This window comes from Zalophus californianus, chromosome 2, assembly GCF_009762305.2.
Source record: "Zalophus californianus isolate mZalCal1 chromosome 2, mZalCal1.pri.v2, whole genome shotgun sequence".
NCBI lineage: Eukaryota > Metazoa > Chordata > Mammalia > Carnivora > Otariidae > Zalophus > Zalophus californianus.
The window spans coordinates 81,671,743-81,691,754 of NC_045596.1; the positions used below are offsets into that span (position 1 = coordinate 81,671,743).

Sequence of the window (20,012 nt, forward strand, 5' to 3'; positions counted from 1 at the left end):
AAAGAAAGCACTGAAAAAGGGCAAGGAAAAAAGGGGGGATTTAATAAAAAATTGAAGCATAATATAGAAAGTACAGGAAAGTAAATTTGTGATATGAAATAATCTTCTTTTCATTGATTTGTAAAATTCATGTATTTGTTTATGTGACACATTGAGTTCATGTTTTTGTCTTAGTACTGTTCATACAGAGATAACTAAATCATAATCTCTGTTCTTGTAAGGAATCCATAGACTAGTGGGAAAGCCAGCAGTAAATAAAGACCTATACAACAGACAGACAATGTACTGTCTGTACATAGATGCCTATGCATGAAAAGGAGCAACTAAATGCTCTTGGAGACAGGGGTTATAGTTTTAGAAATTGAATAATTTTGCTCCATCTTGGAAAGCAAATGGTTTTCCAGATATCGAGAAGAGAAAGGTATTCAAAATATTGGGAGCTATAAAAGCAAAGACATGTCATAATTTGGCACATGATTGAAAAGCTGTGGGTAGGATGAAGAAAAAGGAGGAAAGAATAACCCTAAGGGTTTTTTAATTTGGACAACTATAGGAATGCAATTACGTTAACTGGGTCATTTAGGGAATAGTGGGAGAAAATTGTTTTGGAAAAAATAGTTTGATATTGAATATGTGGGTTCTGAGGAGTATGTAGGATAACTAAGTAGAAACAGATTTAGAAATCATCAGCACATATTTAGTGGTTTGAGTCAAAATAAGAGTCTGAAATCAAAATAAGAGTCTGAAATCAAAAAGATACTAGTTTATGGGTTGCAAACCTGTAATGTCTATGAGGACTAGAAGGTAACAAATGAGAGAAACTATCTGGGAGGAAAGTGTCACAAACCTGAGAGACTATTCTCTGTTTAGTCAGGGCACAGATTCCAAGGAGGAATATGGGCTTCATTACACGAGATCTCAATTTTTAAAGAGCAGCCAGGAAACTGGATTTTTATGTGAAATCTGGTTTTTAAGCGTTGGCGACTATTTTGTTCATTTTTTAAAATAGCGGGCTAAACAAAACATGTGGACCACAATCAGATAATTGGCAGCCAGTTTGTTAAGTTGGACTATTTGTAGGATGAGAAAGGGGCTCAGATAGAACCAGAATTTTGTAACAACAACAACAAAAAATGGTAATAGATACAGTTATGAGCTCCTCCAAATGTTTGGCCTGAGAACATTGGGCAGTCATCACAAATTGCATTATTTTAAGCCTAGTTCTGTTATTTCATTAAGTCTAAGAGTGTCCTTCAGCAAGCTGGAAGTGGGAAGGTGTGGGAATAGACTAATGATTGTGAGTACATTAATTTCAGGCTAAGAAAGCGACACAAATTAGTTTTTAAATTAGTTGAAAGTTATCTAAAAGGCAGCATCAACATATTATAATCATTTCAGCTTGTACTTTGATTGATTTAAAAATATAGGAAAGGCTTAAAACTTGAAAAAATATAACTTAACCCCCTCCCCAATTAATACATGATTATTGAAGATCTATGAAGACAACTATGGAGGCATTGTAGTCTGAATCTCCTCATAAAAACAGGTAGAACATCTTGGATAGGAAAACAATAATAATAACAAATATAGACCATGGGTATAACATAACTAAGTGAAAAAGAATCCTCATAAAGCTCATAATATGAGCAGGTGGGAACAAACTGTCAACTTAATACCAGTATCTGGGTAGGAAGAAACAGTGGGAAGACAACAGAGCATCTGAAGGCCATGAGAATGGGAGGACCCCCAAACTGCCAACAGGTATTCACTGAAAAGCAAGGGAGATGAATGTGAGATCAGGAGCAAAACTGGCTGACTGTAATTTCAAGGTGAGTACAAAGGGAGGAGCAGGAAGGTCTGAAAGTGCTGGAGAGATATGGAGCTTATGAACCCATAAAACTTAATAAACCTGATCTCCCTTCTTGGACAAAGCCCAACACTAAGGAGAAACTTCTGGGAGTAGATCCAAATTGAACAGGACAGGGACAATAGAAGCAAAGAAAAACGCAGGTCCAAATAAAAGTGGGAGAGAAGAGACAGAGCTCAGAAATGACAAGGATACATAGGTGTCATTGTATGAAAACATGAGAAAAGGAAGCCTTAGAATCATGAGGCTAGAAAGTTATTATACCCATCCCTCCCTCTTAAAGGTAAAGAATAACTTATTTAGCTTAAAAATATACCACAAGAAGGATTACAGTTGAATCCTTTTTAAGTTGTTATAGTAAAATATGAAATAGAGAAAAAAGCATATGAAAACTATAACCCAGTACTTCAAACCAAGAGAATTTTTTTTTTTTTAATGATAGAAGATAGAACAACATAAAACAACAACAAAGAACTAAAAACCTCAGAAATAAAGTGACTGGAGAAAAGAAGATTTGAAGAGGAGTGACAGAACTCAGAAAAGAATACAAAATATAAAAAGTACACATATATATTTGACCATCTTACTGGGAGTCTTAGTGCAATAAGATAAGAAAAGGAAATAGCTTTCTTAGAGACTACTAGAATAATATATACCAGCAAATTGGAAAACCCAGAAGAAATTGATAAATTCATAGAAACAACCTTGTAAGACTGAATCATGAAGAAATAGAAAATCTGAATAGACCAATTACGAGTAATGAAATTGAAGCATTAATTTAAAGTCTCCAAAAAATAAAAGTCTAGGACCAGAAAAGTTCACAGGTGAATTCCACCAAGCATTTAAAGAGGAGTTAGCACCTATCCTTCTCAAGTTATTCCATAAAAAATTGAAGAGGGAGGAACAATTCCAAACTCATTTTACGAGGCCAGCATTATCTTGATACCAAAACCAGAGACACCATCAATATTCCTGATGAACACAGATGTAAAAATTCTCAACAAATTAGTAAACTGAATTCAACAATACATTAAAAGAATCATAAGTCATGATCAAGTGGGATTTATTCTAGGGATGCAAGGATAATTCAACATCTACAAATAAATGAATGTGATACACCACATTAATAAAACAAAAGATAAATTATATGATCATCTCAGTAGATGCAGAGATTGACAAAATGCAACATCAGTTTATGATAAAAAAAAACTCTTAACAAAGTGTGTATAGAAGGAAATGCCTCTATAAAAAGGCCACATATGACAAAGTCACAGCTAACATCATACTTAATGTGAAAAACTGAAAACTTTCCCTCTAAGATCAGGAACAAGATAAGGATGTCCACTCTCACCACTTTTATTCAACATAATACTGGAAGTCCTAGCCACAGTAATCAGACAAGTAAAAGAAATAAAAGGCATCCAGATTGGTAAGGAAGAAGAAAACTGTCACAACTTGCAGATATCATGATACTATATATAGAAAACGCTAAAGGCTTTATTTACCAAAAAAACCATTAGAACTATTAAATGACTTCAGTAAAGTTGCAGGATAATATACAGAAAACTGTTGCATTTTGTAACTAATAACTATCTGAGAAATTAAGACAATCCCATTTATTATTGCATCAAAAATAAGATATCTAGGAATAAATTTAACCAGTGAGGTGAAAGACCTGTATTTGAAACACTGTTAGACATTGATGAAAGAAATTGAAGATGACACAGATAAATATATGTACCATGCTCCTGGATTGGAAGAATTAATATCATTAAAATGCCCATACTACCCAAAGCAATTTACAGATTCATTGCAATCCCCACTGAAATACCAAGGGCATTTTGCACAGAACTAGAACAAGTAATCCTTATATTTGAATGGAACCCCAAAAGATCCTGAATAGCCAAAGCAATCTTGAGAAGGAGAGCAAAGCCAGAGGTATCACACTATCTGATACTATACTACAAACCGACAGTATTCAAAACAGTATGGTAATGGCATGAAAACAAACATATAGATCAATGGAACTGAATATATAGTCCAGATGGGTTATATATAACCCATGCATATATAGTCAATTAATTTATAACAAAGGAGGCAAAAATATTCAATGGTGAAAAAAGTCTCTTCCATAAATGGTGTTGGGGAAAACTGGACCACTATCTTACACTATATACAAAATAAATTCAAAATAGTCTGAAGGTTTGGATATAAGTCCAGAAACCATAAAACTCCTAAAAGAAAACATAGGCAATAAGCTTTTGGACATCAATCTTCACAATGCTTTTTTGGGACCAGTCTCCTAGTCCAAGGGCAACAGAAGCTAAAAAAACAAACAAACCAAATGGGATTATATTGAACTAAAAGGCTTTTGCACAGTAAAGGAAACCATGAACAAAATAAAAAGGCAACCCACTGAATGGGAGAAGGTATTTGCAAATCATACATCCAATAAGGGGTAAATATCCAAAATATAAAAGAACATACACAAATTAATATCAAACACCCAAACAACCAGATTAAAAAATGAGCAAAAGACCTGTGTAGACATTTTTCCCCAAGAAAACATTCAGATCCCCAACAGTCACATGAGAAGATGCTCAACAACACTAGTCATCAGGGAAAGGCAAATCGAAACCACAATGAGTTATTACTTCATACCTCATACATAACAATGCTGTTTGATAGCATTTTACCTACAGTAGCGCTTCTTTCAAAGTTGGAGTCAATCATCTCAAACCCTGCTGCTGCTGCTTCATCAACTAAGTTAATGTAATATTCTAAATCTTTTGTTGTCATTTCAATGATCTTCACAGCATCTTCCCCAGGAGTAAATTCCATCTCAAGAAACCACTTTCTTTGCTCATCTATAAGATGCAACTTTTCACCTGTTAAGTTTTTTTTTTTTTCCATGAGATTGCAACAATCCTGTCACATCTTCAGGCTTTGCTTCTAATGCTAGTTCTCTTGCTATTTCCACCATATCTGTAGTTACTTCCTCCACTTAAGTCTTAAGCCCTTCAGAGTACTCCCTAAGGGTTGGGATTGACTTCTTCCAAACTGCTTTTGATGTTGCTATTTTGATCTCTTTCCATGAATCACAAATGTTCTTTTTTTTTTTTTTTTTTTAAACGGGGGGTGGGGGGTGAAGCTGAATGGGATGCCTATTTTATTTTTATTTTTTTATTTTTTTAAAGATTTTATTTATATATTAATGAAAGACAGAGAGACAGAGAGGGAGAGAAACAGAGGGAGAAGCAGGCTCCCAAGGAGCAGGGAGCCCGATGCAGGACTCCATCCCAGGACCCTGGGATCGTGACCTGAGCTGAAGGCAGACGCTTAACCGTCTGAGCCACCCAGGCACCCCACAAATGTTCTTTTTGGCATCTAAATTGATGAATCCTTTCCAGAAGGTTTTTCATTGACTTTGCTCAGATTCAGTGGAGAAATTACTTATCTATGGCAGCTATAGCCTGCTGAAATGTATTTCTTAAATAATAAGACTTGGAAGTTGAAATTAGTCCTTGATTCATAGGCTGCAGAATGGATATTGTGTTAATGGGCATTAAAAAAAAAACATGAATCTCATTGTATGTCCCCATCAGAGCTCTTGGGTGACCAGGTGCATTGTCAATGAGCAATAATATTTTGAAAGGAAGACTTTTCTGAGCAGTAGGTCTCAACAGTGGGCTTAAAATACTTAGTAGACCATGTTATAAACAAATAAGCAGATGTGCTATCATCCAGGCTTTGTTATTTCACTGATAGAGCACAGGCAGAGTAGATTTAGCGTGATTCTTAGGGGCCCTAAGATTTTCTGAATGGCAAATGAGCATTGGCTTCAACCTAAAGTCACAAGCTGTAATTAGAACCTAACAAGACAGTCGGCCTGTCCTTTGAAGATTTGAAGCCAGGCATTGACTTCTCTTTAGCTATAAAATTCCTATATGGCATCTTCTTCTGTTTCTTCCGCATTGAAAATCTATTATTTAGTGTAGCCACCTTCATGAATTACTTAGCTAGATCTTCGGGATAACATGCTGCAGCTTCTACATCAGCACTTGCTGCTCCACCTTGCACTTTTTTGTTATGGAGATGACTCTTTTCTTTAAACTTCATGAACCAACCTCTATTAGCTTCAAACTTTTCTTCAAACTTTTCTGCTAGCTTCAACTTTATAGCTTCCTCACCTCTCTCACCCTTCAGGGAATTGAGGAGAGTTAGGATATTGCCCTAGATTAAGCTTTAGCTTGAGGGAATGTTGTGGCTGGTTTGATCTTCTCTCCAGACCTCTCAACCTTTCTTCATATTTGTAAGAAGTCTGTTTCACGTTCTTACCACTCTTGTGTTCAGTGGACTAGCACTATTAATTTCCTTCAAGAACTTTGCATTCACAAGTTGGCTAATTGTTTGGCACCAGAGGCCTAGCTTTCGGCCTATCTTGGCTTTCAACATGCTTTCCTTACTAAACTTAATCATTTCTAGTTTTTTTTTTCTTTTTTTTCTTTTTTTATTGTTATGTTAATCACCATATATTACATCATTTGTTTTGGTGTAGTGTTCCATGATTCATTGTTTGTTCATAACACCCAGTGCTCCATGCAGAATGTGCCCTCTTTAATACCCATCACCAGGCTAACCCATCCCCCTACCCTCCTCCCCTCTAGAAACCTCAGTTTGTTTTTCAGAGTCCATCATCTCTCCTGGTTCGTCTCCCCCTCTGACTTACTCCCCTTCATTCTTCCTCTCCTGCTATCTTCTTCTTTTTCTTTTTTCTTAAAATATGTTGCATTATTTGTTTCAGAAGTACAGATCTGTGATTCAACAGTCTTGCACAATTCACAGCGCTCACCGTAGCACATACCCTCCCCAATGTTATCACCCAGCCACCCCATCCCTCCCACCCCCCCACCACTCCAGCAACCCTCAGTTTGTTCCTGAGATTAAGAATTCCTCATATCAGTGAGGTCATATGATACATATCTTTCTCTGATTGACTTATTTCACTAAGCATAACACCCTCCAGTTCCATCCACGTCGTTGCAAATGGCAAGATTTCATTCCTTTTGATGGCTGCATAATATTCCATTGTGTATATATACCACTTCTTCTTTATCCATTCATCTGTCGATGGACATCTTGGCTCTTTCCACAGTTTGGCTATTGTGGACATTGCTGCTATAAACATTGGGGTGCACGTACCCCTTCGGGTCCCTACATTTGTGTCTTTGTGGTAAATACCCAGTAGTGCAGTTGCTGGATCGAATGGTAGCTCTAATTTCAACTGTTTGAGGAACCTCCATACTGTTTTCCAGAGGGGTTGCACCAGCTTGCATTCCCACCAACAGTGTAGGAGGGTTCCCCTTTCTCCACATCCCCGCCAACATCTGTCGTTCCCTGACTTGTTAATTTTAGCCATTCTGACGGGTGTGAGGTGGTATCTCATTGGGGGTTTGATTTGGATTTCCCTGATGCCGAGCGATGTTGAGCACTTTTTCATGTGCCTGTTGGCCATTTGGATGTCTTCTTTGGAAAAATGTCTGTTCATGTCTTCTGCCCATTTCTTGATTGGATGATTTGTTCTTTGGGTGTTGAGTTTGATAAGTTCTTTATAGATTTTGGATACTAGCCCTTTATCTGATATGTCATTTGCAAATATTTTCTCCCATTCTGTCGGTTGTCTTTTGGTTTTGTGGACTGTTTCTCATTTCTAGTTTTTATTTAAAGTGAGGGACATGTGATTCTTCCTTTCACTTGAACCCTTAGAGGCCATTGTAGGGTTATCAGTTGGCCTAATTTCAATATTGTGTCTCAGAGAACAAGGAGACCCAAGGAGATGGAGAGAGCTGGGGGAATAGCTGGTCAGTGGAGCACTCAGAACACACGCATTTATTTATTAAATTCTCCATCTTCTATAGACGTGATTTGTGGTGCCCTAAAACAGTTACAATAGTAACATCAAAGATCACTAATCACAGATCACTACAAAAATATGTTAATAAGGGAAAAGTTTGAAATAGTGCAAGAATTACCAAAATGTGACACAGAGTCATAGAGTGAGCAAATGCTGTTGGAAAAATGGCACCAATTTGATCTTCAAAGCACAATGAAGTGGAGTGCAATAAAATAAGGTATGCAAGTATCTTAGTTAATAATAATGTATCAATATTGGTTTGTTAATTTAAAAAACCCAAAATAAATCTTACAAATAATGTAAGAGAATAATAGGAATAACTAGGTGCAGGCTATATGGGAAATCTCTGGACTGCCTTAGTAATTAAAATCAATTTGATCCAAATTTAAATTTTGTTTTCTTTACAGTAGTCTATTGAAAGAGAGTCATCATTTCTCTCCTTTAAATGCTAGAAATTCAGTTTTGTTTTGTTTTGTTTTTTTGTGGCCAAAGATAATGTAAAGTTAGACTACTCTGAGGGAACTGTCGGGTTATTATTGAATCATAAGGATTTGTTGTTGTCAAATATGTGTATGTGTGGAGGTGGGGGTGAGGGTAAAGTTTGTTTAATAACTTCATTTTGGAAGAATTACTATCCTTTTCGGAGAGCCTTAGATTTCAAATGTTTCAAACCTAAGTCTCAAGTTTATTCTTGTTAAGGAAAGACATTTAGTTTTAGGCACTTAGGTTTTTATTTTTTCAAAGAGAATTCTTAAGGTATACCTTTTAAAATAGTTTATGTACTCTCCTATAATTTTGCCTTGGTATAAAAGAGATCATCACATCATAAGAGTATTTTCAACCTAACAGAATTAATTTTGCAAGACCTCTTGAAAATTCTAACTTCTTCACTGAATTGAAAATGCTATTAGGGGCGCCTGGGTGGCTCAGTTGGTTAAGCGACTGCCTTCGGCTCAGGTCATGATCCTGGAGTCCCGGGATCGAGTCCCGCATCAGGCTCCCTGCTCAGCAGGGAGTCTGCTTCTCCCTCTAACCCTCTTCCCTCTCGTGCTCTCTATCTCTCATTCTCTCTCTCTCAAATAAATAAATAAAATCTTTAAAAAAAAAAAAGAAAAGAAAATGCTATTAGACTTTATTATGACCACTTAGGGGTAACTGGAAGTGGTCCTTCTAAATTTTTTTCCTATTAATGTCATTTTTTTAAAATTTTTTATTGTTATGTTAATCACCACATATTACATCATTAGTTTTTGATGTAGTGTTCCATGATTCATTGTTTGTACATAACACCCAGTGCTCTATGCAGAACGTGCCCTCTTTAATACTCATCACCAGGCTAACCCATCCCCCCACCCCCCTGCCCTCTAGAACCCTTAGTTTGTTTTTTCAGAGTCCATCGTCTCTAATGGTTCGTCTCCCCCTCTGACTTACTCCCCTTCATTCTTCCCCTCCTGCTATCTTCTTCTTTTTTTTTTCTTAACATATATTGCATTATTTGTTTCAGAGGTACAGATCTGTGATTCAACAGTCTTGCACAATTCACAGCACTCACCATAGCACATACCCTCCCCAATATCTATCACCCAGCCACCCCATCCCTCCCACCCCACCCCCCACTCCAGCAACCCTCAGTTTGTTTCCTGAGATTAAGAATTCCTCATATCAGTGAGTCACATGATACATGTCTTTCTCTGAATGACTTATTTCGCTCAGCATAACACTCTCCAGTTCCATCCACGCCGTTGCAAATGGCAAGATCTCATTCCTTTTGATGGCTGCATAATATTCCATTGTGTGTGTGTGTGTGTGTGTGTGTGTGTGTGTGTGTGTGTGTGTGTATACCACATCTTCTTTATCCATTCATCTGTCGATGGACACCTTGGCTCTTTCCACAGTTTGGCTATTGTGGACATTGCTGCTATACACATTGGGGTGCACGTACCCCTTCGGATCCCTACATTTGTATCTTTGGGGTAAATACCCAGTAGTGCAATTCCTGGATTGTATGGTAGCTCTATTTAATGTCATGTTTTTTTTTTCCCTAAGAACAGAGTAAGGTGTTCTATGTTATAAAGACTTTTTTTTTTTCTCCATAGCTATCTTATAGCCTGACTTATTATATCTGGTAGGGTAATACATTTCCTTCCAACCTCTAGTGGGTGAAGTTCATTATCTTCCAATCTATGAAAATGAGTTAACTCCTAATAACCTCTGATACTCAACAGAAACACAACTGCACTTTGGAATTAGTCATTCATCTTTATGTTATAGTCTCTTATTTGTCACCACAAAATAGTTGTATAGCAGATATGCCAAAGTGTCATGTACTACCAATAGAATTTCTTTGCAATAGAATTGTTTTAAAATCTATTATTTTATTTTGACCTGGTTAGCTCAGATCAATTTTTTCCCCTGTATGTTCAGCCTGGAACATCTAAACACAACAGTCAAGTGCTCTGTTAGTCACTGTACAAAATTGTGATGGACTTACTAAAGTTAGTGGCAGTTCCAATTAATATTTCTCTGTCATCATTAAGAAATCAATTTTTCCACTTCCTATCTGTAATATTTTTTGAGTAAAGGAGAATAATGATTAGGTTTTAAGGTTTATTTTTCTATATTTCTTAAGTTATTTTTACTAAATTAAGCCAAGCCTCATTTTTCTAATATGTAAATTGATTGTCAGGATATAGTATAAAAAATCTAAAGTGCTTAGCATAGTGTATTATACATAGTAATTGTTTCATAGATGGCAGCTCTTGTCATTTTTATACTGTGCAGTGCTTCTGTCCTGCTTCACATGGCATGTAAAATAGGTGATGAGTTTGGGGAGATATCTTCCACATATATTATACCACATTTGCTCTACTTGATCCACTGAGCAAGAGAGGAGAATGCCTCTTCTTTGGCACACAAAATTCACTGAATATGGAAGAGTTTGGCATTCTCATTTTGTTTCACAAGAAAGTCTTAAGTCTTTCAAATGTCTTTGTACAAAGTAAAAGTTATAAGCAAAATATAAAAGGATGATGTTATTTATTACTAACAGAAACAGGCTTCTTTGAACATCCTATGCTGAAATGACTGTTTAGTACTGTGATTCATAGAAGCTTTCTAGTCCAAAGCAAATGCTCAAATGAAACAGCATTTATTTTATTAGGCAATACTGATACATCTTTTATTGGTTGGACTCTGGTAAACACTTGACAACAAATGGTACTTTACCCAAAGAGACACGTATCATGCATGCATAGCATAGTCTAACCACAAGTTCTATGTAACTGTGAGCCTCAAATGGAAATACAAAAGACAGTTTTCATAGAATCACATATGAATCAAACCAGTCTTTAATTTAAATATATAAGAATGTAAAGTTTATATGTCAGTAATGGCTTTATATAACTATGTATGTAATGCAGATACTGTGGAGCACATAGAAATCCATTCAAATGTAAAGCAGCAAAGCACTTTCATATTACCTTGTATTTATATTTCCTGTTATTCATAAAAACTTATATTTCTTCAACAAACATTTTTCTAGGAATGGCCTTTTCTGTTTACCCCAGGAAAACTTACTATTTATACTTTTAAAGTGGTAGTCACAGCCAAACATTTTATTTTTGTATAGGTACTTTAGCCATGATTTGTATATGAAACTTAGGATAGCAAATAAAGTTTTAATCTCAATAGATGATAAAGACAAACAATTTTCATCCTTCAGTTCTTTATACAAAAATGTATTTCAAGAGGTAATATGCTTAACTTGGGAGGTTTAAAAATTTTATATTTCATTTTATGACCCTATTAAGTTGGCTGTTTTTTATCTGGGTTATCTAAAAGATACAAGTTTGGGGTTAGGAGTCTAGAAAAGGGTTTTGAGAAAGAGGAGGGAAGATTTAAGAACCCATTTTATACTTAAACATGGCTGTAAGTATTTTCAAGTTCATTCAAATAGCCCTTCACCAGTACCTTATTCCCTGACAAAACATCCCCACAGGCACCCCCGGCCCACACCAACCAGCTCATTTTAGTAGGTTTTGCTCATAGCAGGTTTCTCTTGCAGGAGTTTTCAAGGACAAGAGTTGGTTCAGTTAGTATAGTCTTAGCCATACTAGGATATTCACTTTAATTCTAGAGAAATTTCCTAATTAATTTTCTGTAGCAAAAGTGCTAAGGGCTAGAACTCCCCCTCTGAATCTCTTCCTAGAAATGGGATTCAGAAAGCATAAGGGACACCATCTAGCCACTCCAAGGACTCAGGCAAGTGTTTCCTGTCATAGAAATAGCTAGAGGTCTACTACAATCTCCTCAATTGGCCTGCTAGGACATTAATGATAGACAGTGCTGATATGCTACAACCCCATTAATTTCACACATAAAGAGAACCATCTAGTTTTCAAAATGGAAAGCTCTAGCTACTATAACATTATTTTGAAGGGGTTGGTGGTGATACAACTTAAAAACTTAAAAATAAATCCTAAAATTCAGAGTGATTTTTAAATAATAGCATACACATAGTATAAAAAAATTCCAAGGTGACCATAAAAGACAAAATAAAATTCAGTTCAGTTTAGCTTAGTTTGAGAATCCTCACCACCCTCCCACATAAAGTGGCAAAATGTACAGATAAGCACTTAATATAGAATGATGATGACTATGTATTGAGCAGAAAAGTATCATCACCAGTTTTTCTCAAATGTCCTTCAACAATTCTGAATTTATAAGAAGGTAGACTGGTTTAGCTCTCAAAAGTGAAAATTTTCTTGATTTTTCCTTCTTAAGTAAAAAAAAAAAAAAATTAAATAGAGCCAGAGACCGAAAACTACAGCCCACCTAAGTTTAATCATTAATAGTGAGTTCTTTGGTGAACTTTGGTCCTCATTTTGGAGTTTGGAATCTGACCTTTCCCCAAAGATAAACATGCTTGTTGCAGGTTCTGAGGAGGGTCACTGCCTCACTGCCATCAGAAGAGTCCACTTCTCAGTGACTCCTAGCTGGGAACTGGATGCATTAGACGGTGGCTAGGCAATATGATTCTCCTCGCCGTGCTTTTTCTCTGCTTCATTTCCTCATATTCAGCTTCTGTTAAAGGTAAGTTTGTGTTTTTGCTAAACTTCAATGTTAATCATTGAGCGAAAAATTGTGTGTGTGTGTGTGTGTGTGTGTGAATAGTGAAAAAGTTCCTAACTAAACCATCTTCAAAACTACATAACTTTGGAATACTCGTAAAGGCATGCCTGGGTGGAATGGAAACCAAATTCAAATTCCTACATACATTAAGAAAACAGAGATTCCTTTTAGTTTCAGCCCCTTAGACTAATGTGCTCCTTGCTTCAATTTCTCATTCGTGGTCTATTTTTAAAAGGGAGAAAAGAAATGCCTGCTATTGTTACCTGCTGCGGTTGGTCACTCACTGAATGCAGCTCCTTCATTTAAATTGTAAAAGAGGATTTTAAAAAAACCAGTCTTTACATTTCCTTCTAGTTGCTTAGCAATGTGACATCAAGAAGAATTAGACCCAATGAAAAAGGCATTTGATTTGCCAAAGAATTATGAATGAAATGGTAAAGCATGCATTTAATTGCATTACCATTCAAAAGTGAAAATTATCATAATTGGTGAATTAAAGAAAATAAAACTACATGGTATAGATTTAAGAAATAAGACTTATTATCTTTGGATTAATAGTGTTGCTAGTTATAGTTTCTACTTTAAGAAACGTGGATTTTAAAAAATACGTATGAATTGATACCTTTCAGAACAAACATATTTTATAAGGGATGGTTTCTAAAAGCTGAATGAAATGTATTAATATAGAATTTTGTTTTAAACCACGTAGAATATAAACAAACTCCTTGGATTTCTAAATATTGCACCTGATGTAAAATAATCACTTTTAGAGTCTCTTGAGAGGGCACACTGTAAAAACCAATTGATCTAACACATAACTTAGCATGATAGGGTCCAGTTTTAATAACTATGTACTCTAATTGATATAAAACAATTCACTTATGAACTTCTAAAAACACTTTTGGGATAACTAGCTTTTGATCATAAAATTTGTCTCAAGATTTCTCTTGAGAGACAATCTTTGTTATTGAAGCAATAAATGCAAGGCCAAATTTAAATTATTTCATGTAAGCAAATCACACTTTAGGTTCTTGAACTAAAGATAGTATTTTTCACCAAGTGTTTATTATTTAAAAATACAGTCCTTACTTGGTATTATCTGCCAAATAAATTGTTGAGTGTTTAAAATCTGAGGGATTTATACATCATAATATCAAATCTAATGCCCTTATATAATTTTGAGAAAAATTATTGAACTATAGTAGTTATTTTCTATTTTTTCCCACTCTATAAAGGAGAAAATTGGATAACTTGATGTTTTCCAATACATGCACTTCTGAAGATTCTAAAACATACACACACACACACACACACACACACACACACACACAAAACAATGACATACAGGAAATACAGTTTAGAACATGACAGATAGCTACAGTTTGTTGTGTACAAGCTCAGTGGCAACTCCAGAGTTTTAGAACCTGAAGCTTATGCAATTTAGGGGCCATTTTTGAGAAAAGATTGCAAAAATATCTTACTTTTGCAAATGTTACTGTAAAAAAAAGATATGGCATGTGTACACATTGCTAGGGTCCCCTTTCAAGACCTTGGAAAGAGCTTAGGGGTGTGAGGGCCCCAAAGCTTAAGCATCATTAGCTTCATGCCACAAGCTACTTATGCCAAATGTCATAAATAAAAAGTAGAGGACTTGACAGCTCTCTCTACCTGGATGTGATAACTTTTTGTATTGTGGTACCATGATTTCATTATAGATTCCTCGCCCTCTGTAATGATTGACATTTAAGAAACAAACTACTTGTAAAAGTCTATTTTAAAATCAGGCCATTATAAATTTTGGGATCTCATGTATCACCTCAAAACCCATCTCAAACCCAATTATAAATGCAACTGTTTAGCAAATCCCCAGATCTGGGTGGATTCTGAGTGCAGGTTGGACTGAAGAGAAGTAAGGGTAGGATTAGTATGGACTAGGGTCTACTTAGAAGAGATAGACTGAGTGTGAATGTCCTAAAGACTCAAGTTTTCCCTACTTTTTTTCAATTGTATTTTGTCATGGTGGATCTATTCTCAGTGCTTTCCTTAGGTTTTCTTTATAGTACTTTTACTTTTCCTAACCCAGGCATGAGTGTTCTATTTAATCTTCTTACCTCTAAACCCGAACCGTCCCTTCACTTCCAGTCTTTCTCTCAGTTCTTAGCCTGACCTGTACGTTTCAGTCCATTCACGTTAATCATCTTCTAATCTTTTTCCCTTATCCTTCATCCTACTCTTTTACTTTTTGCTTTATAGTTTTCTGTTGGAATCCTAAATCCCATTACCTATCCTTATCACTATTGCATGTGTCTTTAAATCTCACCTTGAATTTACCTAATTTTGATAAATGCATATTTTAAGATATTTCTTTTTTTTAATAATTTTTTATTGTTCTGTTAATCACCATACATTACATCATTAGTTTTTGATGTAGTGTTCTGTGATTCATTGTTTGTGCATAACACCCAGTGCTCCACGCAGAACGTGCCCTCTTTAATACCCATCACCAGGCTAACCCATCCCCCCACCCCCCTCCCCTCTAGAACCCTCAGTTTGTTTTCCAGAGTCCATCGTCTCTCATGGTTCGTCTCCCCCTCCGACTTACTCCCCTTCATTCTTCCCCTCCTGCTATCTTCTTCCTCTTTTTTTTTTCTTAACATATATTGCATTATTTGTTTCAGAAGTACAGATCTGCGATTCAACAGTCTTGCACAATTCACAGCGCTCACCATAGCACATACCCTCCCCAGTGTCTATCACCCTGCCACCCCATCCCTTCCACCCCCCACCACTCCAGCAACCCTCAGTTTCTTTCCTGAGATTAAGAATTCCTCATATCAGTGAGGTCATATGATACATGTCTTTCTCTGATTGACTTATTGCAATGACGTGGATGGAAGTGGAGGGTGTTATGCTGAGTGAAATAAGTCAATAAGATATTTCTTAACAGGTTCAAAACTGAGATTTTTGTTGCTTTTAAGTCACTTAAAATTTTTAAATGCATTTGAAGGGGGCACATTGAAGAGGTTTTATCTAACCTCAGTTTCAAAAAAATGCCATTTTGCATACTCTATAGCGCAATATCCTAAGAAAGAAATAAGTTAACAGTATAAATAGGATATGCTCCCATTGCATAGTGTTGCCAGATCTCTGAATAACATAAACAGAAATACTTATCAAAGAGGAAAGGATAACAGGAACAAAATTACAGCAGTCCACTTATTTGAATCCTTTTAGGTTTTAATCTCCTGTTAAAAGAGGTAGGAAAGGGGTGTGTGCGTGGTTCAGTTGGTTAAGCATCTGCCAACTCTTGGTTTTGGCTTAGGTTACGATCTCAGGGTCGTGAGATCAAACTCCATGTTGGGCTCTGCACTGGGTGTAGAGCCTGCTTAAGATGCTCTCTCTCCCTCTTCCTCTGCCTTTCCCCAACTCCCTCTCTCTCTCTCTCTGTCAAAAAAAAAAAAAAAGGTAGGAGAAAGATCTAGAATGAGGCCTATTTTTTCCGATGCTTTATCAATTCCAAATCACAGTCAAGAACTGATCTATAATATACTGTCTGTTTTCACATTCTTTTGACTGGTAAAGTAAAAGTAAGGAAAAAATGATCAACATGAATCTTTGGAAATCTTTGGAATTTAAGAGAGGCTACCTTCCTACAAACTTTTTGTAGTTATTTTAACCAGAAGACATCTTTGTGTAGTCCACAAAACTTGGATCTCAGTAATTTAAACATCAAATTCTGCATTCTATCTGCTATGTTGCGTTGAAAGCAGAGTCAGCTTTTCTCAGCTTGTCATATAATGCTTACCTTTCAGAATTGCTGTGAGGATTAGATAAGACATGTATTTCCTTTATGCCCTCTGTGGAATTCAATAGGCATCATAAAAAGAAGGCCTCTCTGGCCAGAATGTCTGTCCTGGCCGGAAAACCAATGTTTGAATTTGTAGCCATGTCCCCAGTTAAAATGTAGAAGAGGTGGAGGTAGGGGAGGCAAGAGATAGTCACAGACTTTATCTCCTTCAAGGTTTTTTCTGACTTTTTCTGTCTTCTGTATCTTATACCTGAGGTTCTGCCTGATTTGGTGCTTGGACACAGTCTGTTTTTGTATGTATACTCTTAGATACCCGCACTTCCTTCTCCTGGCTTTTCTAGATTCCTATTTCTTGTCTCCTTATCTCCTTTCTTTGAAGGTTTGTCAGAACATATAACTTCACCATCCAAAACTTTCCAGGGGCTTCCCATCTCACTCAAATTCTAAGTCATGTCCCTGCAAATCTCCCTGTCACCCGTAGGTACCTATTTGACCTCATCTTTTGTAGTGTCTTTCACTTAATTCCTGCCTCTTTGGACTCCCTGCTCTTCCTCCATTACACCTACACTGGGCTCCCCCCACGGCCTTTAAACTTGCTATTACCTCTATGTGTGGGAGGGGTGGGGGGGCGGTTGGAGGGGAAGGTAAAAGTGTGGGGATCCTTTAAACTTGCTATTACCTCTGTGTGTGGGGGGGGGGGTGGGGGCGGTTGGAGGGAAGGTAAAAGTGTGAGGATAGAGGGGAGGGGAGAGCTCCTCCCACAGATGTCCATGCGGATAGCCTAAATAGCTTTTGCCCAGAATATTACCTTCTCAGGAAGGTCTTCCCTCAGCACTCCCATTCCCTTTCTTGTTTCATTTTTCTTCATCAGCATTTCTAACACTTTGTAATGTGCTTGTATATTTTTTATTGCCCATCCCCTCCTCATTCAAGTGTAAACTCCACAAAGGCAGATATGTTGTCTGCTTATTAACTGGTATAAACCCAGAGCCTAGAAAAGTGCCTACCACCCGGTAGGTGCCGAGTATATCCTTGCTAAATGTATGAGTGAATCCCTAACTCTCTCCCTAGGAATGGAAAAGAGTTCAACCGAAAGGTTTAGGTGTGTATAGTAAAGGAAGAGCATGGTCTCTAGAGCCAGACAGCTTGGGTTCAAGTCCTGGTTCTATCACTAACTGTCTGGGTAACCTTGGGTAAAACGTATAATCTCTATGCCCTGCCCTTTCCTTATCTATAAAAGGAGACTAATAATGGTGCCTACCCCATTAGGTACCTACCCCCTCCTTCCCATTTCTTTGGGTTAAGTTAAGCTGAATTAGAGAGTGTGTGAACTGCTCCATATATTAATTATTTTGGCTCACTATACTATTTGACATTAAACTGGCCCTGCCATATTAAAGCCTGTACTAAGATTTTATGTAGTAAAACATTATTTGATTCAGGAACAGCTAATTTAAATTTACATATGTGTAGCCTTGAAATGTACCTTTGTGCTAAAAGTTTACTATGTTAAATAAACTGTAACATATTTACTATAATTAAGAGTAAATTACATTGCAGGGGATAGTCTTTAAATATCCAATTTAAGGGATTGCCCTCTAACCCCTAAAATTACCTTGGCATTGATCTGTTGTACTGAAATGATATCTTAATTACAAATGGTTTTTATTAATTTTGTAAAGCAATTCCTGGCTAACGCTTACTTGAAATCATATCCATTATACTTCAGTAAAGCTGGGGGGAGAAGAGAAATCATATTCATATAATTAAAAGCAATATGATGACATTTCCTTAAAATATGTTCTATGGTTCAACCAGGGCAATATTTAGATACTCTGATTATTGATTAGGGATACAAACAAAAGTTTTCTGAAATGGAAGCTTATTTGTTTGTTAGTTCTTATTGCTGTTCAAGTCTATAATTTCAGCAGATGGAGAACAGAACCATCTTTCATTTAGCAAATATTACTAAGCTCCCACTAGGCACCACTGTGCTAGATGAGGAATGCTTTAATAGCAAGAAAGCACAGTCCCTGGCCTGACAGGTGCCTTACAACTGAGACTTGATTTGTGTCACAATCTTTATGCAGGTCACACAACTGGTCTCTCATTAAACAATGACCGGCTGTACAAACTCACATATTCCACTGAAGTTTTTCTTGATCGGGGCAAAGGAAAACAACAAGACAGTGTAGGCTACCGAATTTCATCTAATGTGGACGTCATCTTACTCTGGAGGAACCCTGATGGCGACGATGACCAAGTGATCCAAATCACAGTAGGTATCTTCTACCAGAGATGCAAAGATTGGATGTCAGCAAAGTCTTTGTGAAGTGTATCATTCAGTGCTTTTGTGCTCTTCGTTATATATCCATTTAGTTTGTTATCTATCACTAAAATATGTAGATCTGCAGTTTTGAAGTTTTTGCTAATCAAAAGTGATCTGGTCTTTCCAAGTTGTTGAAACAAGCAAAAGAAGGCATATGCTGGTGAGTAACTGTAGCATGATGTTCAGTTCTATGTTTTGGATTAATGGGCACATTAAACTAGAATTCATTTGAGATGTTCTAGGTGTAAGAAGTCTAGAATCCATGTCATTTGAAAAACAATTAAGACCACTCTAGCTGAAAGAAGAGATAAATTGGGAGGTCTCAATTTTTCTGAGTTCTTCCATATAACAAACAGAATTACCAATGAAAGAGTGAACCTATTCTGTGTTCTTCCTGAGGTAAGAACCAGGTGCTGTGTCCTGAATGGCAGTGTTTGGTCAGTTATGATAATTTAGATTTATGTGTTGAGAAAGGAGGTCAAATTAGTTGGCCTTTGAGGCCTTGAACTTTCAGTTTTAATATATGGTGATTCCATATTTGCTTTCAAGGGCCTAAAGGCAATAGATTTCTCTAGTAAAGTCAGTTATTCTTCCACATGTTAGTGTGAAACAGGTACACAGGACCAAGATCTATCTGTTCCCTTACAACTGATAAGAGTTGTTGATAAACTTTATAATGAGGTGTACCAAGTGATCTTTGCTTCTTTGGATGTCTCTCATAGCTCTTGTGTCTTCTAAGTTGGATCAGAACTTCATCATCCACCTCTCTGAGCTATTTCTCAATAGAACAGTAAAGTACTCTATGGAAACCATTAGGTACTTCCTTATTCAGTAACCAGACTGTTCATTTTTAACTTTGTGTATGTAAGTGAAGTACAGTGGGTTAGGATTCCTTTCAAAAAAATGGTAAAGAAAGTGAAGAGACCAGGCAGACAGCAACAGTCAACATGAACAAGGAGAGTGA

The 20,012-nt window shown here is 36.6% G+C and overlaps 1 protein-coding gene across 2 annotated transcripts in view; it reads left to right on the top strand.

Moving 5' to 3' along the window:
• LOC113924669 (microsomal triglyceride transfer protein) overlaps positions 1-20,012 on the top strand; it is a 59,797-nt gene that overhangs the window by 643 nt on the left and 39,142 nt on the right. Inside the window, exons 2-3 of one of the 2 annotated variants that reach the window (XM_027598761.1) lie at positions 12,715-12,872; positions 18,810-18,997. In XM_027598761.1, the coding sequence (XP_027454562.1) occupies positions 12,812-12,872; positions 18,810-18,997 (249 nt within the window). In that variant the 5' untranslated portion in view covers positions 12,715-12,811. Of the gene's footprint in view, positions 1-12,714; positions 12,873-18,809; positions 18,998-20,012 lie in introns of those variants that run through there. The other variant, XM_027598762.1, reaches the window with a different exon arrangement.